The sequence below is a fragment of the Pristis pectinata genome, chromosome 13 (assembly GCF_009764475.1).
Source record: "Pristis pectinata isolate sPriPec2 chromosome 13, sPriPec2.1.pri, whole genome shotgun sequence".
In the NCBI taxonomy this organism is placed as follows: Eukaryota; Metazoa; Chordata; class Chondrichthyes; order Rhinopristiformes; family Pristidae; genus Pristis; species Pristis pectinata.
This window is the reverse complement of record NC_067417.1, coordinates 48,394,612-48,417,450: the sequence shown is the minus strand read 5'-3', so window position 1 is coordinate 48,417,450 and position 22,839 is coordinate 48,394,612. Positions and strand designations below refer to the sequence as shown.

Here is a 22,839-nt window from a genome sequence, read left to right as displayed (position 1 = left end):
GTTGCTACATCCTCGAAGCCCCACGCTTCAGCTAGCCAATGGACAGTGTCAGAGCAGCTGGGAATACTCTCTCCATCCCTACTATCTGATACTATCTCTATCAGAAACTCCTGAAGTTAGCACCTTCTGGAAGGAAAGGGTCGGCAGCTGGCAAGCAGTTCCACCAGAAGGCTGCTGGGGTTAAACTAATCGGGACAGGATGCATCTACGTAACTTGCATTCCCTTTCCAACAGAAGCACAAGGAGTAATCTAGCTAGCAAATGTGCAAGGACAAGGTACGCTGGACAGAGCAATCCGATTAAGAACTGTGGAACCAAGACTGTTACACAGAGTTAGATCAAACTGTGCTCTAACTGGGTGACGGAACAGGTTCAGGGGACTGCAAGGATTGCCCCCTGGTCTTACGAACTTGACAGGAACTGCCCTGCGCAGCTCAGAGCTGAAAACGGAGTGTAGATTGTGGAAGAAAGTGTCAACCTTTCGGGCAGTGACTTGACCCTCAAGCCCCAGGCTCACTCCCAGATTCTTGGAAGGACTTTCCATTTCCAGTGAGGTCTTCTCTGTCCTCTAATCCTAAAATGCAACCTAAGTATTAAAAATCTGTTCTTGTGAAATAATCCATATTTTTTTCAATCCTCTCCTGTCCTGTTTCTGTTAGCAATGTAGTCACCTTGACCCAAGTTTCAAAATGTGGCAGACTCCCTATCTTACCCAAGCTGGAAACATACAGGGAGCTCACTAGTCCATTGGCGGGAAGATCGAGGCTAGATTGTTAACGGCTGTGAATTCTGTCCTTCCCGCAGGGTTTGGGGAACTTCAGCGTCCATGAGGTGGAGGTTGATGAGACTGGACTCACCGTGTGCCTGACTGGACCAGAGGGACACCCAAGTCTCACACTGATTACCTGACCAACCAAAACAGACTTTGTTCTATCAAGAACTAAGGAAAATCACTGAAAATATTGATGGACCTGATTACATTTATTGGTATTGGTATTTGAGTAGTTCAAGACATCCGTGTTAGTAATTTTTGTTTGTATAGTTCACTTTGATTATGACACACTAATCAGAACTTTCCTCTATCTGCCTCACACATCAGAAGTTAACCTGATGTAAGTATTTTTCTAGAATACAGGTGACGTGATGAAACAAATGAAGTTTGAGTGGTTTGTAACGATTCATACTTCAGGGTTAGAGCCCTGAAGGGGCACTGCAAGGTCCTTTAATCCCATTCCTTGTTGAGAGGGTCTAGAATAAATACTTTCTTGTTATTGTTATCAGGGGGGAAAAAAAGCTGGTCTCAATGATAATGAGCATTGAAACTATTGGATTGTTGTAAAAACCCATCTGCCATCCTTGCCTGGTCTGTAACTCCAGAGCCACCCCCTGTAGTTGACTCAAACACCCCCGGAGCAGCATTACTAACCATTCACTTGTACCACTACTGCTACGTTCAAGCAGAAAGAATAAAACCAGACAGATGACCCAGATTCCAAATCCAGACACAGTCAACCTTGCAAAGTCTTCCTTACAAACATCTGAGGATTGGTGTCCAAACTGGGAGAGGTGTCACACAGATTTATCAGCAGTTATACTGATTTATAGAATTGTACTGTACAATGGTGGTAGAGTCCTCCATCACAATCCCTGGGTGTCGCTTGTCCCACCAGAGATGGTGGCACAGTGCTTTACAGGAGGAAGGGAGGACTAGCCCTCAGCGTCTTCATCGACCCCAGACCTCAAGATCTCATGGCATCAAGTCAAACATGGGCAATCTTTAGTCAGACGCAACCATCCTCTCTAAGTTGAGGAACCAGTGGTCCTCCACGTTGAACAATACTTGGAAAATGCACTGAATATAACAAGGACGGAGTATAGTTTGGGTGGGAGACTTCAATGCCCATCGCCAAAAATGCCTTGCTGGCACCACCGCTGGCCAAGCCCTGAAGGATAGAGTTGCCAGACTGGGTCTCTGGCATGTACTGAGTGAACCAGCAGGCTGAAAAAACGTACCTCGTCAGTCTATCAGTGATAGATGTATCTGTCAACGATAGCATTAGTATGTGACCACTGCGGAGTCCTCGTGGAGGCAAAATCATATCATCACACTGAGGACACACTGCGTTGTGCTGTGTGACATTACAAATCCGCTAAATAGGACAGACAGATGTGGCAGCTCAAACCTGGACATGAGATGCTGTGGAGCTCAATCTTTAACCTCAGCCTGGCATATTCCTCACTCTACCTTTGCTTTAAGACAGGAATTAACCTGGTTTCCTGAAGAGTCAGAAAAGCAAGAGCAGCAGTCGGCATACCTAAAAACCGGCCGGGCACCAGTCAGGAGGAGCTGTAATGCAGGACTACAACATGCATGTTAAATATCAAAAATATGCAATAGACAGAGCAAAGTGGTCTTGCATCCAACAGATCAGATTGAAGACCTGCGGTTCTACCACATCTAGTCACGAATGGCGGTGGACAATTAATTACCCAACGAGAGCAGGGGGCTCCATAAACATCCCCGTCCTCAATGATGATGGATCCATTGAATCTGCACAACCACCATGAGCTTCCCATTGCCTGTCACTTTAATTCTCCATCCCACTCTGACCCATCCATGGCCTCCTAACACGTTACAACAAAACCCAAAGCAAGTGTGAGGAGCAGCAGTAAATCTTGTCTCCCGGCAGGGTTCGCCCTTCAGACTCAATATTGAAGTCAATGATTTCAGATAACTCACCTTTTCAGAAGTGCCCGGTTCTGCTGTAAAAGTAACTCAGCTTTTCTCTCTCCAAAGACACTGCCTGATCTGCCGGACATTTCCACCGCTCTCCTTTTGTTTTTGGGTTTCAGCAGCGGCTCTGACCTGCATTTCAAGGCTTTAACCTGTTCCTTTGCTTTCTTTAACTGCTTTCATTAAGCAAACACCCCATAAACATAGGGACCAGCTGGATGGGCCTGCCCTCACCCTCAGATATTCCCTTTGTCCTGTCCCTTTATCACCCACTTGCTTTGTGTCTTATCCAGTTCCAATGGAGGGTCTTCAACCTGAAACGTTGCTGCTGGACCTATTGAGTGTTTCCGGTATTTTCTGCTTTTTATTTCAGTTTTGTAGCTTCTGCAGTCTTTTTGACTTTAAATTACTGTGATTTATATTGGATTGCCCTAGACAGGGATAGACAGGGCACAATGGGCCAAATGGCCTCCTTTGTTTTGACATTAACACAACATTGCAACAATGAAAAATCCACATCCTGTTTAAATATTGATGATTCCGTGTCGATTGATAACCAGTAACAAAGAAACTACCACCATTTCCAACCTACAATGGCTACTGCCAACACATCATCAGTATATTTGATCTCCAGACTTAGTCATTCACAGCAATAGCTTAATGCAGACTTCAGAGGAAGAAATCACACTTCTTAACAGTTACTAACATTAGAATTGATGGAATAGGAGCAGGGCGGGTGATTTACCCCTCAAGCTTGCTCCTGCTTTCAGTTAGTGGCTATTTTCAACACTGTTTCGTCCATCTATTCTCACATCCCTGCTTTGCCACTGTTATCTTCATTTTAAACATATTCAACAACTGTACCTTCATAGTCTACAAGGTTGCGATCTCTGAAGATCCACAACCCTCTGAGTGAAAGTATTTCACCCAACTCCATGATTTCCCCCTTACCCTGAGAACATGACGTAGTTTTCATTCCTCTGACAGACGCAGCAGCCCCACAGCTTCCTTCAAAATTGTACGTGGTTCAAGTCTAGAAAAACTGTCACTTGTGGTTTCTCCTTCACCTTGACTCTCTCTCCTTTCACTCACTCCTTTTTCTTTCTGCAACAAGTTCACACTGGCTATCTCAATCTGATCACGTCTATGACCAGGCTCAGCTGGCTATGTAAGCTCTGTCTTTGCCATGTCAAAGCCAAGGAGAGATTCATATCCTCTTCTGTACCTAGGACGGTGGACTCACTGCTACCTACCTTGATCCTTGTCTTTCTCCAATGGGCCTTTGAAGCTGTTCAGTTATTCCCATCCTGATCTTCTTCCGACTTTCCATATCTCAATCTACACACCTGATCCAATGTTCCCGTACAAGTCCTGAAATCCTTCTGCTGAAGAAAGGACAATGATTCCAAAGGGATCATTGTGAGAATGATCTGGGGAACAGGACAAAGTGGGCAGCTCTTTTACAGACCAATCATGCGCATGACAAACCAGACAACCTCTTCCAGTGTTTTGTGATTCTATGAATTTTGTACAACCACTACTGCGTGAATGTTTGACCAAGTGGGTGCTGCACAACCCCCAGCTCCTGTACATCTCCCTCGACCTCAATTGCTGCTCAATCAGTTCTTAAAATGGGGCTAATTTACAGTCTGACATACACTTACAAGGTTGAAATACATAAGCAGCAAATTCAATTCTAACAGTAACAAGTGGTCAGCAAACACAAGATATTCTGTATAAGAGGGCTTAGCATTTATTCAGTGAGCTGAAATTGTGTGATATTTGTTAAATTAAGTTACTAAGACACTGACAGAAGACAGCAACCACTATGGCCCAGAACTTGCCGTTAAAAGATGAATTACAGAACATTAAGTGCTTGTATCTTTAGTAGCCATAATTTAAGAGCAATAATAGTGTTTGATAGTTATAACAGACACACAAACTAACCCATACTGCAGTACCAAACGTTCAATTACCTCTATCATGAGGTCATAAAACAAGCAATATTAATGCCAAACTGAAGTAAATCACTTCAGAGGCAGGAAATGTGAAGGAAGAGAGCAAATAATGAATCAGATTAACTAAAGTAACCACAAGGACTGAGCTAGAAGTACAGTAGTTGAATTCAATGTCAAATCAGGCACCGAAAAACATTCTATTAAGTCAAGAAACATTAATTTTAACATTTTTAAAAAATCTGCCAGAATAAAACTCTACTCAAATAATAGTTAATTTTCAATGGCAGGGAATTTGTTTGACACTAATATACACATCACAACATTAGAAGGATAATGAAAACAAAATGAGGGACACATAATGTCAGTGGAAGGAGTTATTTGCTTCAGGCCAATGACTTGAGTTTCTCTGGCATTTTCTGTTTTTATTTCACGACCTCCATCAACTGCAGTATATTAGTTTTGTTTTACCCATTGCTTAAAGCACTGCTTTGGGCAGCTGAACAGTGAGGTACCATTTCCGCACAGCTCGAGGTGGAATAAAACATCTTCAAAAACAGTGATTTTAATGCCCTTATTTAATGGTGCACCTCACCATTGCTGTAGTGGTTGGGTATAACAAGAGTTACAGTGAAAAGCCTTGAGTCAACATTTACAGTCAATGCCATCAAATTCTCTCCATGGATATTTTCCAACCCGAATCTTTGCAGTCATTTTCCAGTTAATTCTGAAATAATTCACATTGAATAGTATGCCCACACAGTGCGGGCCCGCTCAATGCTGATCACCGTGATCATGTTCAACATGTCATCACACAAGTTGTTAAATAACCCAAGTTAATGCATTTGTACCTGGCTTCATCTGTGCCTGGCATTTAAGAGTTAAATACAGTTCTCTCAATGTCAGACAGCTCTGCAGATAATAGCTTGCCTGTTGTAACCATTAGTATAATTGGACTGAGTTGTGAATTAACCATGGCGAAACACCACTCTGATCTCTTGAGGTGGTGGGCTCAAGTCCCACTCCAGAAATGGACTCATTCCAAGCTGCACTCTGATCTCTGGTACTTCACCCACATTGGGTACTGGCAGGCTCTCCCACCACTACCAGACAAGTCATTACCTTCAGGCACTTAACCCACACCTACGTTTTCCAACAGGATTCACTGAACAGTATCCAGGAGCTGGATAGTCACGTGTTCACTTTGGATGGAGTCCTTCTGTTAATCCAGACAAGATCAGACAGTGTCACATGCCCCAGGGCGGGATCAGTCTGAAAACTCAGCAAAGTAACAGGCTGCTCTGAATAGTGTGGGAATCATACTCGGAAAGCAAACCAACTCTCTTATTAGCTGCAACTTAAAGCAAAACCTGTAGTGCAAAGTGCAGGTATTGTGGAGTAACCCCCTTTATTTCCATAGCAGAGTATGGAAGTGCATGGTCGTAGAACCCTCCCAGAAGCACTGAAGCTGACACATTCAAGGAGTCTGTGAAATAATGCACAATGAACCTCCTATCAAGGGAAGAAATATGTGGGAGCCATTTTCAATGCATATTGATGAGGCTCAGCTTCCACTACCTGGAGATAGGAGGGTCTGTGTCTTACTGCCCAAGCAATTCTATAAAGACTGTCCAGGGGCTGAGTCTACAAGCGAAGCCTCTTGATGTCCTCACTGCGGAAGTCGTTCCGCAGGGCAAGTACCTGACGCACCTCGGCGGGTGTGAGACGCCAGGTTAATGGCCCAGAGTTTTGGCCCCAGTAATCCAAGATCTCAGTGACCTGGAGGCACAGAAAACAAGAGGAGACATTTACTGCAAATCCACACTTTATTCTAATATCTGGAACACATTACAACTAAGTTGTATGTTTTTTTTGATAACTGCACTGAGATACTAAAGATGGCTATTAATGTGATAGTGGACGTGAGAGAATAGGAAATGGACGTGCTCCAACTGAAAGGATCTCCAGTGTCAGAGACTGACTGAGAGATTTTGGAAGTAGTAATTGAATACACCTCGAAACATCTGGTCAGTGAGAGGCATTTTGTCCAGTGGGACACTGAGGGAGTTTTGGACAGAAATTCAAAGCAAATTAAACAGACATTAACCCCACCAACGAGGAGGCCAGTTCTGGAACATGACATGCAGTTTTCATTATCAAAAAGGTCCCAGCGCTTGAGAAAGGGAGGAATGGCCAGGATTTCAGGCTTGAGGGGGCCAAGTCATGAAGGAATGAAACATGGAAATAATTACTGGGGGAAAAAAATCCAATGAAACTCAGACTGTTAAGATAATGAAACATATACCCATAGTCAGGTGTTTAGGTTAGGAGACAAGTAGATCATCCACAAGTCTCGTGCATGATTAAAGAAAGGACTTTTTCTTTCCAACATGATGATGGCAATGTGGAGTAGGGTCCCGCAAAAGTCAGCGAATGTCACCAGAGGGACAAGTTGCTGAAATTGAGAAATCAACAGCCCAAGATGGGAATGGTGCCTGTTTATGAGGCCAATTGACCTCTCGGGTGGATTCTGTGGTTCCTGTGCAACACTGTTGTACCACTGTGTTTTTCTGTCTTTTACCTGTAGCAAAGGAGACCATCAGGTCCATGCCAGCTCCCAGGAGAGTAACCCTACCAGTCCCATTCCCCTTAATAATGGACCTACCATCATTTTCCAGTGCACTGTGTCACTACACACCTTAGTTTAAAATGACCGTCCACTTATCCTGTAACTGCCCCGATTTAAGACTCTCCCACTATTAAAAACAGCTTGGCATCTACCCTGAACTGTATGGACGAACTGTACGGACGAACTGTACGGAGAATGCAGTGAATGTGCACACACAGGCCATTGACCACCCAGCGGATTGACGGCACGACACGGCAAGTACGCAAGCATGCACCTGCAGGTCAATCGCTCGGTGGAGTGACGACACTTCCTAAGCCTGGAACATCACTTTTGGTGCAGGACTTCGGGGACTTGCACGCTTTTAGGTCTCTGTTGACCTTCTCATTGATCTACAACTTAAGTTGCTCAGTTTCTTTATTTTGGTTAATATGAATCAGTAAAGATATTTATTCTACCGCACCGTTGTCGCTCTTGCTCCGTGCATACATAACATACCCCATCTTACCCTCTAGGGAGTTTATATGTTTCAATAAGATCACCCGTCATCCTTTTAAACTTTGCCAATCTTTGCATGGTCTCTGTATCCTTACAACCGAGTTTTCCACTAACCTAACACCATATCCATCCGTCTAAACTGTGAACAGCAGAGAACTCAGTATTGATCCCACTAGGAAACCCAATGCAATAGGAAACCTGCCACCCTGAAATAACCCATTGTGTGATCTGCCCTTTAACCATTCCCTTCTCCATGTGAATATGTTATCCCCAATTCCATGACTGCACTTCAGAAGTACTTCAACATCTATAAGGGTTTTGGGGATGTCCTGAGATCATGAAAGATACTACATCTGAGCCTGCTCCCAGTCCGCTTACTGAATCTCACACAACACACTCACCCGTTCCAAATTCAGTATCGTTGCCATCTGAGACAGACGGGCAAACTTGTCTCGGATGGTCCAGGTGATCACTGACGTCAGGTAAGCCACTAGCGAACGGAGCTCCTTGTCAAACTGCAACCCACCAAGCTGAGGAATACCAACAAAAAAGTCAGGCGAGAGCGTGAAGCTGGGTTTCAAAAACGAGAGGATATTTATAAAGGTAGGCAACCCCATCGGGTAGATGAAACTTAAAAGATACGTCCTTTGTTCAACCCATGGTTATTGAAATAATTGAGTCCTCATTCCTTGATCATACAGCCTTATTTGCAAATGCATTGGGAATAGTGGTGATGCAGTGGTTACAGACTAGTAATGCAGAGGCTGGATTAACAGTCAGTTCAGATCCCACCAGGGCAGCTGTGGAAATTAAAGCCAGTTAATATTCTGAAATTTTTTTTTTAAAAACTAGGCTTAACAATGAAGACCAGACTGATGTGAAAACCCATCTAGAAATCTGCCGTCTCACTCAGTCTTCCCGATGGGTGTCTCCAAAACCACAACAATAACTACCTTCTGAAATGGCCCAGCAAGCCATTTCTGTCAAACTGCTGCATCAAATCTGACAAAGGATAAAACCAAACAGACCACTCGGCATCCATGTAGGCACTGAGTTCAGGCACAGTGAAGTTTCTCCCAGACCTGCCAACCTCACAAGGTTTAGCCTCACAAGCGTCGGGGGACTCGTGCCCAAATTAGGACAGTTGTCCTACAGACTTGTCAGGTAACAACCCAACACAGACGTATTCACAGAACCACATCTTACAGTGTGCCAGACCCGTCCATCACAATCCCTCGGAACGTCCTGAACCACTGGCAGGGCAGATCCACCAGAGGTGGCGTTACAGTGGTAGAGCAGTGGGAGGGAGTGCACTGGGAGTTGCCAACACTGGCTTCAGGCCCCCTGAAGTTTCACAGCATCAAGTCAAACATGTACTAGAAAACTGCCTCCTGATTACCACCTACTGTCCTCCCTCAAATGACGAATCAGTGCCCTTCCACGTGGAACAACACCTGGAAGCACTGAAAGTAGCAAGGGCACAGAATGTACACTGCGTGGGAGACTTTGTTGTGTGGCTTTGTCGCACCACTACTGATGGAGCTCTGAAGGACGTATCTGTCGGATTGGGCCTATGGTAAGAAGTGAGCGAACCAATACGGGAAATAAACCTACTTGACCTCATCCTCGTCAATCTAACAAGAGCAGATGCATTGTTGAAGTGACCATCACGCAGTCGTTGTGAACAGAAAGTATCATCTGCACACAGAGGTCACCCTCCATCATGTTCTGTGGTGCTACAGATATGTTTATAATGTAGAATCAGAACAGGTAGAAACTAGTAGAGTGAGGGAATGGACCGGAGGACACCTGATGTCCGTTGAAAGTCAGTACCTTGGAGAAGAAAATGATTACAAAATAAAGTGGAAGGTGGTATTCATTCTGCAAAGTCACTTAGGCGGAAGACATTAAATCAGTTCCAACGTGTAAAAGAATAGCAGAGAATACGATTTAAGTCAAAAGAGCAGTAAATTTAACTAACATTTTATACTCAGTACTTGAGTACATCCTGCAGTTCCTATGTAGATATATGTGTTCACCTATTGACCTTCCTCCTCAGAGGATCAAAGAAAATTTACCATAAGACATAGGAGCAGAATCAGGCCATTCGGCCCATCGAGTCTGCTCCATCATTCAATCACGGCTGATTTATTTTTCTCCCTCAACCCCATTCTCCTTCCTGCCTTCTCCTCGTAACCTTTGACGCCCTTACTGATCAAGAACCTATCAACCTCCGCTTTAAATACACCCAGTGACTTGGCCTCCACAGCCATCTGTAGCAATGAATTCCACAGATTCACCACCCTCTGGCTCAAGAAATTCGTCCTCATCTCTGTTCTAAAGGGTTGTCCTTCTATTCTGAGGCTGTGCCCTCTGGTCTGAGACTCTCCCTCCCACTACTGGAAACATCCTCTCCACATCCACTATCCAGGCCTTTCAATATTCGGTAGGTTTCAATGAGATTCCCCCTCATCCTTCTAAACTCCACCGAGTACAGGCCCAGAGACATCAAACACTCCTCATACATTAACCCTTTCATTCCCGGGATTATTCTCGTAAACCTCCTCTGGACCCTCTCCAATGCCAGCACATCCTTGCTTAGACATGGGGCCCAAAACTGCTCACAATACTCCAAATGTGGTCTGACCAACACTTTATAAAGCCTCAGCATTACATCCTTGCTTTTATATTCCAGTTCTCTTGAAATTTGCCTTCCTTACTACCAACTCAACCTGCAAGTTAACCTTTAGGGAATCCTGCCCTAGGACTCCCACACAATAGAAGGCTGTTCAGCCCATTGTGCCCATGCCAGTCAAAAAACCATTGAATGTAATTATTTGCCAGGCGCCGAAGTTCAACTAACTGCCCTGCGATCACTTGATTTATCCCTTCCTCCCTGGTCAATATCTGCATACTCCATCCTCCAGCATGGACCCAGGTAAGTGAGTGGACTAGGAACACAAGAGTTTCCCCTCCAGGAATGCAGATGTCAAACACCGTGCCTTCCTTCAATCGCACTAACATCAGCTCATTCCGCACAGACCATGCATCAGGTCTGGAATAATACCAACTTTATAATAGTAGACCATTCATTCAAATCATGGCTGATCCATAACAACAAGCAGTCTGATGGAGGAACTCAGCGGGTCGAGCAGCATCTGTGGGAGGAAAGGAACTGTCGACGTTTCGGGTCGAAACCCTGCACCAGGACTGACAGTGGAGATGCGAGATGGACGGTGTAAAGAGGAGAAGGGGGAGTGATGAGAAGGGATTCCAAGGTGATTGGTGGACTGAGGGGTTTAAGATGACAGGCAGGTAGTGCCAGGTAAGGGAGGTGAGTGGGGGTGGAGTTGGGAGACAGTGGCAGGTGAATGATAGACAGAGGCGGACAGAGAGAGGAAGAAGGGATTAAAAAAACCTGATGGAGCAAGGTGGGGACAGGGGAGTGTGGAGACAGGAGACGGTTACTGGAGGGAGATCGCAGGAACACAAAGCCTACCAGTGGAGGAATGGGATTCATTAGGAGAGAGGTGATGGACAGTTGGAACCAGATTTTGGTGGGGGGGGGGTTGGGGTTAACCTGTGTGTGAAGTTGGTGGATGGAACCAAGAAGCGAAGGGGGACAAAGATGGATCCAAAGGGGCGAAGATTGCCAACATACTCGAGGACTTATTTTGCTCATACCCGACTGAACACGGACTTGAGAACCACCTTCTCCAGTTCAATTGCGATCAGGCTGGTCATCAGACTGGTGAGGTTATCGTAGATCACTTGGGACAATCCAACCTGCAGAACACAAGAGTATGGACAGGACTGATTACTCTCTTCCAGCCACGCCACATCCTACCTTGCTATTTACCTGTAACAACAAAGAAAAAAGACCATCAACCCATTGGGTCCAGGCCAACTCCCAGGGGAACAATTCCATCAATCCCATTTCCCTCTCTCCCAGCAACAACTTCTCTTTCACATATGCCCATCAACATTTGATTCTTTTTGCCATTAACCTACACTAACTCGACTAAGGGATAATTTCCAGTGGCCAGTTAACCTACCAGATGTGGGAGGAATCCACAGCATCCGGAGGAAACCCGAGGTAGCACCTGAGGTCAGGAATGAATAAGTGATCCTGGAGCTTAGACACTAACTGCTGCATCACCACACTGCTTGAGGGAGAACAAATGAACAGTAAAAGTCTGAAACAAAAACTACAAATGGAACCAACACAGGAATGAAAAACACAACTCAGCAGGCCAGGCAGCATCCATGAAGAAAAGCAGGTGGTTAACGTTTCGGGTGAGGAGCCTTCTTCAGGACTCAAGAAGAATTGTCCTGACCCGAAACGTTGACCGCCTGCTTTTCTCCACCAATGCTGCCCGGCCTGCTGAGTTCCTCCAGCATCATTGTGTTTTTCATCTAGATTCCAGCATCTGCAGTCCTTTGTTTCTCTAGCAACACAGGATGGGTGCTAAATTCAAAGTGTTTCCCCACGTTACAAGAAATATTGAAAAATAATCAGTAAAAAGACGGACTTCAGCGAGTCAGCACACAAGGTGGCAGTTAGATCTATTTTCATTCCTTTATCTCCTTGCTCCTCAAATAACTGACTCGTCCATGGATGCGTTTCCATGGTACCGATCACCTGCATCTTTCCCACTGTGACCAGACTATCCGGCAGTGGGAAGGGTGTCCCAGTGAAACCAGATGTCACCTGCATTCCCTGCTCTCGCACGTACATCTATAAGTGAGAGTCAGAAGTGGAATCGAGGGATGAGTTTATCCTGGATGACCCAAGGACACTGAAGCCAGTTCCAGGGTCCTCAGGACCTCCCACCACCAGATGGCCAACACCAGTGTCCAAACCCCAGACTGCCTGTGGTCCATGTACTCCAGTTCCACCCCAAGCAGAGGACCCATCCACTGAGTCATTTGGCCCGTCCCATCAGTAACCTCACAAATACAGCAAGTCTCACACTCTTTATCTCATATTTCCACTCCTTGAACACCAGGAGCGAGTTGATACAAGACCAGCCACCGGCCCTACACACATCACTGAAGAAAAATGGCCTCTAAAAACACAAGGAGAATAGCTCTTAAGGTTCCATTGCAAAGTGGTGTTGTAAATCAGCCATACACTGGCTATCTCTCCTCTTTACCCTTAGTCCGGATGGTGTTTTGACTCGAAGCATCAACTATTCCCCTCCTCCTCACAGATGCTGCTCGACCCGCTAAGTTCCTCCAGCAGATTGTTCATTGCTCAAGAGAGTCCAGGTGCTGGAGTCTGGCATCTCCCTCTCTAGCATGTATTTTATTTCCACTCAGCTGGACTGCTGACCAGTTACCAACTAAAATTAGTTCAGTCTTTTAAAGAGGTGAAGGATCCAGAGCTTTAGTGCTCTAGTGCCATACGGATAGCAAAAAAACATAAGAGACAAGTAAATGAGGACAGTAATTCAGAGCCTTGCATTTTGCAGGGCTAAATGCTCCATGGGAACAGAAAGACTGGAGGGAGGCAAAGAGTTCCAAAGCCTTAAGATCTTTGGGACGGAATGTGAGAGAGCCACTGACATTCCCCACTACTGCTCCATGTACATAATTTTAGATTTAATGGTTGGGGAAACTGCACGTCATGTCACATTGGGGACATGAAGCAAACATTGCACACTCACCTTGAACTCTGCCATTAATTGCTCCAAGTTGAGAATAAATTGTTGGACCCAGGGATCATTGGCCTCGTAATCATTAAACTCCTCCTGGAATACAATCATGTAAATTAAACAGAAGTAAAGACTGTAGCTTGGGATACCCAGCAATTTACTCTCTTTGAAATAATTCTTCAGGACTAAGCGTGAGCACCCTACGCTCAATGACCTGCTTTCCTATCATTATGGCTCACTTTTGCAGAATATTCTGCAGCAAATTCATGGAATCCAGAGTATCAGTGATTGGTATCAGAACATTCCTGGACATTATGTACGTGAAAGAAACGTCTGCAATTGAGGTCAAGTCCATTCTGTGAGATTTTGTCTGTTATAGCAGTACCTTGGTTAATATTATTTTTAACTATTCAACTTTTGGATGCAGGAGAACTTTGCAACCTTTGCAAAGCCATCCCTAATTGTCCTTGGTGGCGGTGGTGAGCCACCTTCTTGAACTGCTGCAGTCCATAGAGCCAGAGAGATACGGCATGGAAACAAACCCTTTGGCCCACCAACTCCACGCCAACCATCAGCTACCCATTTACATGGATCCTACATTAATCCCTCATCAACACCGCACCCCCCCCCCCCCCCCCCACCGGATTCTACCACTCACCTACACAGTCCAGGCAATTTACTGTGGCCAATTAACCTACCAACTCACATGTCTTTGGGGACGTGGAATGAAACTCACGCAGTTACAAAGAGAAAATGCAAACTCCATACAGGCAGCACCCAACTGTCAGGAATGAACCTGGGTCTCTGGCACTGCAAGGCAGTGATTCTACTAGCTGCATCACTGTGCCCAGCCTGCTGAGGGTTTTCCCACAGTGCAGTTAAATAGGGAGTTCCAGAATTTAGATCCCATGGCAATAAAAGCAACGCTCTGGCTTAACTTCAACAGCAATGATGATATGAGCATCCAGAAATGATAGCAAGGATACTTCACTGCTGCATGAATTATAAATAGTGAGGTGAATTGGTTTTACATTTGATCAAATGGTATTCAGTAACATGGAGTGGAATGATGGCCTCTAATAGATAAAGAAGAGACTTTTTAAACACCAACAGTGAGGGATTAATAGATTGCTGGATGCATAAAGTTTGGAACATGAAGCAGTAAAATATCATGCTTATAGGTGGTAGACTGATACTTTTACACGCTGGGAGAAGTGACAGCGAGATTTTGGTTTTAAGGTCGGTGAGGAGGTTCATAGAACAAACAACCTCCAGTCAATTAGCAGGCCCAAACTACATGATGCGACCTTAACTCTGAGGGCTGCATGTATTTACACTGCAGGGTGGCTTGGGCAAATACCTTTGCTCAGAGATGACTGCAATGGAGAGTTAACATATGAGATTAATTGCTCTTACCTCTTCAATGTTATGGGAGATGGAGAGGAACCCGGTTATCCAGGGCTTCAGCTGTGGTTTGATAGCTGTGGCGTTGAGTTCTGCCAAGCCTTCCTGGAAGACAAAATCCAAACTGTTAATGTAGACTGAGCGCTGTAACAGCAAATGTATTCTTGCTGGACTTTTCAACTGTGTCACAGAACCTTTGCAGGGCAAGACCACGGTCCAACATTTCATCTGAAGAACTGCGTGTCTGATCATGTACCAAAGTCAACTTTGGCCAAGTGGTAAGGCTCATTCAAGTCCCACTCTTGAGCACGTGGTACTGAGAGAACACCTCACTGTTGGAGGTGCCATCTATCCAAAGAAATGTCAAGTGGAGCCCACACCTATCCAGTATCTACATAGAACAGTACAGCACAGTGCGGGCCCTTCAGCCCACGATGTTGTGCCAACCTATATAAATAACCACTCCCTGATCAATCTAATCCTTCCCTCCTACCCAGCCCGTAACCCTCCATTTTACCTACTTCCATGTGCCTAAGAGTCTTTTAAATGTCCCTATTGTACCAGCCTCTACCACCCCTGGCAGTGCGTTCCAGGCACCCACCACTCTGTAAAAAATAACCTACCTGACATCTCCCATAATCTTTCCTCCTCTGACTTTAAACTGATGTCTTCTGGTATTGGCCATTGCTGCCCTGGGGAAAAGGTACTGGCTTTCCACTCTGTCTGTGCCCCTCATAATCTTATATACCTTTGTCAAGTTGCCTCTCATTCTGCGCCGCTCCAAAGAGAAAAGCCCTAGCTTGCTCAACCTTTCCTCATAAGACATGCTCTCTAATCCAGGCAGCGTCCTGGTAAGTCTCCTCTGCACCCTCTCTAAAGCTTCCACATCCTTCTTATAATGAGGTGACAAGAACTCAATAAGTGTGGTCTAACCACAGTTTTGTAGAGCTGCAACATTACCTCGCGGCTCTTGAACTCAATCCCCCAACTGATGGAAGGCCAGCACACCATACACCTTCTTAGCCACCCTATTGACTTGTGTGGCAACTTTGAGGGATCTATGGATATGGCCCCCAAAATCCCTCTGTTCCTCTACACTGCTAAGAATCCTGCCATTAACTTTGTATTCCACCTTCAAACCTTCAATATCTCTGCAATGAAACCGATTATCAGCTCATTATTTCATCGCTGCTTCGCCAGCCTTACTGTGGGAAAAACTGCTTGCTGTGTTTCTTACATTGGAATACTTCAGGGGTATTCATTGGTTGTTAGAGACTTTGGGATGTCCCTGGGTCACAAAAGGCTGCACCTCAGTGCAAGTGTCATTTATTTGGAGTGTTCATACATGTGCTCACATTCAAGTGGGGGAAAAAGATTCTCCTACCCGTTTCCTCTTTTTAATGACAACACTGAGGCAAAGAATGTGCCTCAAACATTTCATTTGATTTAAAAGTATGGAAAACTGATGAATTAGAGTCATAGAGTTATACAGCACGGAAACAGTACATCCAACTCATCCTTGCCAACCAAGATACCCACCTAATTTAGTCCCATTTGCCCTTGTTAGGTCCATATCCCTCCAAACCTTGACTATCCATGTACTCATCCGAATGTCTTTTAAATGTTGTTGTTGTACCTGCCTCAACCACTTCCTCTGGCAGCTCGTTCCACACACCCACCACCCTCTGTGAAGAAGTTGCCCCTCAGGTCCCTTCTAAATCTTCCCCCTCTCACCTTAACCTATGCCCTCTAGTTTTTGGTTCCCTTTCTCTGGGAAAAATACTGTACGCATTCACCCTGTCTATGCCCCTCATGATTTTATACACCTCTATAAGATCACCCCTCAGTCACCTATGTTCCAAGGAATAAAGGCCTCGCCTGCTCAAGCCCTCCCTATAACTCAGGCCCTCGAGTCTTGGCAACATTCTCACAAATCTTCTTTGCACTCTCTCCGGCTTAATGACGTCTTTCCTGCAACAGGGCGACCAGAACTGTCCACAACAGTCTGAGTGCGGCCTCACCAATATCTTGTACAACTGCAACACAGTGTCCCAACTCCTGTACTCAATGCCCTGACTGATGAAGGCCAGCGTGCCAAATGCCTTCTTCACCACCTTCTCTACCTGTGATGCCACTTTCAGCAAAGTATGCATCTGTACTCCCAGGTCCCTCTGTTCCACAACACTCCCCAGGGCCCTACCATTCACTGTAATAGGTCCTAGCCCGGTTTGACATCCAAGCTTATGAGATGTGCAATATTTTATACACTTCAAGTTAGGTTTTACTTTTATCTTCCCCCAAAAGCAGAAAAATTTATGGCAGGCATTTTATGGTTTGCTACTGCTGCCGGTATTTGGGTGGTCTCACATGCTCTATGTCCTGACATCATAACTGGTTAAGGATTTTAACAGGTTTTCATTATTGGGTAGGCAGGACAGTAATAGGTTTCACCCACATAAACTGATGGGCCTGTTGTCTTATGGTCTGCATTTGTCAGAAGATAGATGTGGTAAAAATTGATTTTAAACCATCAACCAACTTCCAGAATTACCATGGCAGGATCCCAGTACCAAACGTTTGTGATTTGTAGCGCCAGGAGATTTTCACAACAGGAAGCTGGAGTCCTTAGTAAGACGTGCTCCAGCGGAAAGAGAACAGGAGCAGACAGTCAGCATGCAACTCACCTGCAGGAGGTCCTTAAATTTGTTGGACACCGCAGCCAGGTCCGATAGGCAGCTGTCAATCTTTGCTTGTGCCATTTCCGCTCCCAGTCCTTGGCTGAACAGCTTGGTACAGTCACTCTGTGAAGAAACGTACTGTACTTCAATTTCTTGTAGTTACCCTCCACCCAGAGACAGTGGAATGTTGACACTGCCCCTGGAACTCCCCCACACGAGGAGGTTCATTCAGAAAAGGAGAAACCTCACAAAAACAGAACTGTGCCCATGCTGCAGCCCAGCTATGCGAATCCAACAACTTCTATTGAAAACAGCAAGGCCAGAACTGGGCCCATCCCTAACAGGAGGAGTGATGCAGGGAGACCCACTTCCCCCTCCAATTTATTTAGTATCATTATGGACATTCTATTACGTTCACTTGATAGGGATGGGTGCAGGTTTTATCTTGGGTCAGACAACTTTTATTGTACCATGCTAGCCTTTACTGATGATGTAGCCCTTGTGAGACACTCTCACAAGTACATGTCTAAAAATCTCAAAGGTCTTTGACAAATTTTGTAATAAGCCTAGCCTTGAGACTAATATTAATAAAATTATTTATTTTATATATAGAACATAGAACAGTAGAACACAGGAACAGCCCCTTCAGCCCACAATGTTGTGCTGAACTAATTAAACTAGTAATTAAATGCCTGACTAAACTAATCCCTTCTGCCTACACAACATCCACATCCCTCCATTCTCTGCACATTCGTGTGCCTAAGAGACTCTTAACCGCCTCTACCGTATCTGCCTCCACCACCAGCCCTGGCAGTGCATTCCAGGCACCCACCACACTCTGTGTAAAAACACTTGCCCCACATATCTCCTTTGAACTTACCCCCTCTCACCTTAAATGCATGTCCTCTAGTATTACACTTTGACCCTGGGAGAAAGATACTGGCTATCTACTCTATCTATGCCTCTCATAATCTTATAAACTTCTAGCATATGGTTCTGGAAAAATAAGACTATTGTTTTTAATACCATCAAGAAATAGGTTTTAAATGGATTTTAATTGGCTGGGCATGGGGACTGTGAGGGAGAAGGAAATCATTTGAAAGCCAATTGAGGTCTGGATTTCATACTTGTATCTTCTAAACTATACAGCCCTCATGCCCTGAAGCTGCCTTCCTGCCTCTTTTCTTGCCCCCAAAGGGATGCCAAGTATGACCGAGTGGTGCACCCCTGTCTATAAGCTGTAAATCCAAGTGTATGAACAATTAGTCTGGCCTCAGTCCTCTGTACTGGAGAGGTGCCAATGGTCAGAAGCATGTGTCCAGCTGTTGCGTGGCAATGGATTGGATTTCATTGTGAATCAGCTCACATAGTCTCTGAAAATATAATGATTGTTTAATTAAGGGCACTCAGTTGTGATGAGGGTCTGCCTGTGGATTGTAACCCACAGCAGTCAGTACCTTCCACAGCAAAGAGGGAAAACAAAAATAACTTAATCCTCAGCAACACATCTGCCCTCATAAATTCTCTCGTACCTCCAGGTTCTTTTTCAGGGTCAGGAGATTTTCACTGCACATTTCCACATTGTTCAGAGTCACCTAAATGAGAAGAAATGATACAGTCAACAGCACAGAACCAAACATAACAGATCTACAACACCAGCAGGTGCGAGAGTCAGATCGCCCTAACGGATCAGAAAGTTGACCTTGGATTGGTTGAGACTCTGGATAGGGCACTGCAAGTATGCCTCTGGCTTCTGCATTACCTACAGAAAATATGTTAATTCAACATGGACCACCAGCTGGTAATCGATGTGATGATAATGAGATAATGCCCTCTACTCTACTCCCTATACACTCACGACTGTGTGGCCAGATTCTGCTCTAACTCGATCTACAAGTTTGCAGATGATACCACCGTTGTAGGCTATATCTCAAACAGTGATGAGTCGGAGTACAGGAAGGAGATAGAGAGCTTAGTGTCATGACAACAACCTTTCCCTCAATGTCAACAAAACAAAAGAGCTGGTCATTGACTTCAGGAAAGGGGGCAGTGTACATGCACCTGGCTACATCAATGGTGCTGAGGTCAAGAGGGTTGAGAGCTTCAAGTTCCTGGGTGTGAACATCACCAAAAGCCTGTCCTGGTCAAATCACGTAGACAACCACAGCCAAGAAAGCTCACCAGTGCCTCTACTTCCTCAGGAGGCTAAAGAAATTTGGTTTGTCCCCTTTGACTCTCACCAACTTTTATCGATGCACCATAGAAAGCATCCTATCTGGATGTATCACAGCTTGGTACGGCAACTGCTCTGCCCAGGACTGCAAGAAGCTGCAGAGAGTTGTGGACACAGCACAGCACAGACACCAGCCTCCCCTCCTCAGACTCTGTCTTTACCTCTTGTTGTCTTGGTGTGGCAGCCAGAACAATCAAAGACCTCACCCACCCGGGACATTCTCTCTTCTCTCCTCTTCCATCGGGTAGAAGATACAGGAGCCTGAGGGCACGTACCACCAGACTTAAGGACAGCTTCTACCCCACTGTCATAAGACTATTGAACAGTTCCCTTATACAATGAGATGGACTCTGACCTCACAATCTACCTTGTTCTGACATTGCACCTTATTGCACTGCACTTTCTCTGTAGCTGTGACACTTTACTCTGTACTGTTATTGTTTTTACCTGTACTACATCAATGCAATGATAAACCAATACCGGCAGTCTGTACACACCAAGCCAAATGAGCTTCACTCTTCATATAACAGACTACAGAGTGCAGAAAAGATCTACAAGGATGTTACCAGGACTTGTGGGCCTGAGTTATAGGGAGAAGTTGGACAGGCTAGGACTTTATCCCTTAAAGCATAGGAGACTGAGGGGTGATCTTATAGAGGTGTATAAAGTCATGAGGGGCATAAATAGGGTGAATGCATACAGCCTTTTTCCCAGGATTGGGGAATCAAGGGCATCGGTTTAAAGTGAGAGGGGAAAGATTTTCCTTGTTACACAAAGGGTGGTAACTATGTGGAATGAGCTGCCAGAGGAAGTGGTTGACGCAACAACTTTTAAAAGACAGTTGGACAGGTACATGGATCGGAAAGGTTTAGAAGGTTATGGGCCAAACGCTGGCAAATGGGACTAGCTTGGATGTGGTATCTTTGTCAGCAGGGACCAGTTGGGCTGAAGAGCCTGTTTCCGTGCTGTAGCTATCAACTTGAAGTATTTGAAGCAGAAACTGAGTGTGTGAGAAAAAGCAGATTGCTCTAACCAACCAGCATCAGTGAATACCATCAAGAGCCTAATGCAGTCACTGTAGCATAGGATCCTGGCCCCACGGGGGTTCAGTGGCCAAAGCGAATTATTACAAAGGTCACAGCAATATTACTTGGCAAGTTTAGATATACCTGCTTCTAGAACTGGGAGTACAAAATGGACACCACCTTTTTCCTCATCACTAGCATCTTTCGTTCAAGCATAAAATTAACAACTTTAAAAAAAAGAGTTGAATTTGGTCAGTGAGCAAGGAAGCTTTGAGATGTGGGGTTACGCCAATAATTTTCCACACAATCCAAAGGCAAAATACCGCAGATGCTGGAAATCTGAAACAAAAACAGAAAATGTAGGCCCAATTTATATCATTAATTCTCTCTCTTCTCTCTCTCTCTCTCTCTCTCTCTCTCCCTCTCTCTCTCTCTCTCTCTCTGCAGATGTAACCTGACCTGCTGATCATTCGCCACACACCGATTTCCCAACATTGGCATACTAGGGAAGATGAAGCCACAACACATCATCCATAATACAAGAGGTAAACCAAAAAAAACATACCAGAAAGGATTGCTTGGCTTCATCTGTACTTTCAATGCCCTTAGTGTCAAATTTGCCCTGCTGCAGGCTGGAATGCATGATGTTCACTGCACTGGTCACACCACGCTGTATATCCTGAAGGGTTGTAGCCGGGAACCCCATTTGCAGCTTGTTATAAAGCACCTCCCTGCATAACAGAAAGAGACAGAATTATATCACACTGCATCACCAGCCGTAAAGCTGCTGTGTAACTTTACAATACATAGTAGAACAGTTGTGAAGACTGGCTATGAACTCACATTATACAAAGGCTGCCAAGACCTGGACGATTACAGAACCAGCTCAGGTAAAGAGACTTACAAGAGACTGTAGACGCTGGAATCTGGAGCAAGAAACAATCTGCTGGAAGAACTCAGCAGGTCGAGCAGCATCTGTGGGAGAAAAGGAATTGTCAACGTCGAGTCGAAACCCTGCATCAGGTCAGATCCAAGGTTTCGACCCAAAACTTCGACAATTCCTTCCCCCCCCCACCCCACAGATGCTGCTTGACTTGCTGAGTTCTTCCAGCAGAGTGTTTGTAGCTCAGGGAAAGCTTTATTTTACTTGATCTTCCTCAGCTATCATGACCACCATGGTTACGAGAGACCACTCGGTTGCAGTTAGCAGTGACCACCAAGCCATTGTTGAAAGTGCTTATGTGTCAATGTTTTAATCTGTCAACTTGAGAAATTATGTTGAATATGTCCATCAAGACAATGTATTCATCCCATTTACTGTGAGGGAATGAAAACAAACTGAGAACATATCCTGATAGCTGCAATAGCTCCAGAAATGTTTTAAGGATTTGGAAATGGAGGTACAAAACCAAGACTAGTGAGATGTCTCCAAGTGTGACCCAGAGAAAAATCAAGGTTTTTTTTGTTTTACTGTTGGGTAATTTAGCAGCTTCAACCATTGACGGATACATTAATCGAGTTCCAGAGAAAGGTGGAATAAGGTGCAATAAATTAGCAATACTATCCAGTGACAGCTATTCTTGATAATTAAAGTTTAACTGTTTGAAGGGAGAGAAAACAAAATGAAGAAGTCTATATTTTTGGCTCTGGCGAAAGGGGGTGGGTTGAGTGGACACAGTGTGGTAAGCCTGTTATTTCAACGCTGTCAAGGTAAAGTGAAGGAACAATGTATGGTGCCGCATATATATACGTATATATATGTTAAAAAACACAAAATCTACAGATGCTGGAAATCTGAAAGAAAAACAGAAGCTGGAAACAGCAGGTCAAGCAGCATCTGGAAAAAGGAACAGAGTTAATGTTTCAGGTTGAAGATCCTTCGACAGGCTCTTTGACCAGAAATATTAGCTCTTTCTCCTTCTATGGATGCTGCCCAACTCAAGTTCTTTGCAGCATTTTCTGTTTTTATTACATCAGCGCATATTTGGAATAAAGCAGGAAAATCCAGAGCCATCATTGTGATATTGGA

General features: G+C 44.8%; 2 protein-coding genes across 5 annotated transcripts in view; one reads left to right on the top strand and one right to left on the bottom strand.

The window, feature by feature from the left end:
- Positions 1–1,221, top strand: part of LOC127577349 (L-fucose kinase) — a 245,635-nt gene extending 244,414 nt beyond the window's left edge. For all 4 annotated transcript variants that reach the window (XM_052028477.1, XM_052028478.1, XM_052028479.1 and 1 more), the window contains one exon: positions 805–1,221. In XM_052028477.1, the coding sequence (XP_051884437.1) occupies positions 805–909 (105 nt within the window). In that variant the 3' untranslated portion in view covers positions 910–1,221. The remainder of the gene's footprint in view (positions 1–804) is intronic.
- Positions 1,222–5,249: 4,028 nt separating this feature from the next.
- Positions 5,250–22,839, bottom strand: part of cog4 (component of oligomeric golgi complex 4) — a 43,026-nt gene continuing 25,436 nt past the window's right edge. Inside the window, exons 12-19 of the mRNA XM_052028154.1 lie at positions 21,376–21,541; positions 19,085–19,147; positions 17,559–17,675; positions 14,887–14,979; positions 13,483–13,566; positions 11,498–11,599; positions 8,215–8,343; positions 5,250–6,468 (exon numbers count right to left, since the gene is read on the bottom strand). Coding sequence (XP_051884114.1) covers positions 6,334–6,468; positions 8,215–8,343; positions 11,498–11,599; positions 13,483–13,566; positions 14,887–14,979; positions 17,559–17,675; positions 19,085–19,147; positions 21,376–21,541 — 889 coding nt within the window. The 3' untranslated portion in view covers positions 5,250–6,333. The remainder of the gene's footprint in view (positions 6,469–8,214; positions 8,344–11,497; positions 11,600–13,482; positions 13,567–14,886; positions 14,980–17,558; positions 17,676–19,084; positions 19,148–21,375; positions 21,542–22,839) is intronic.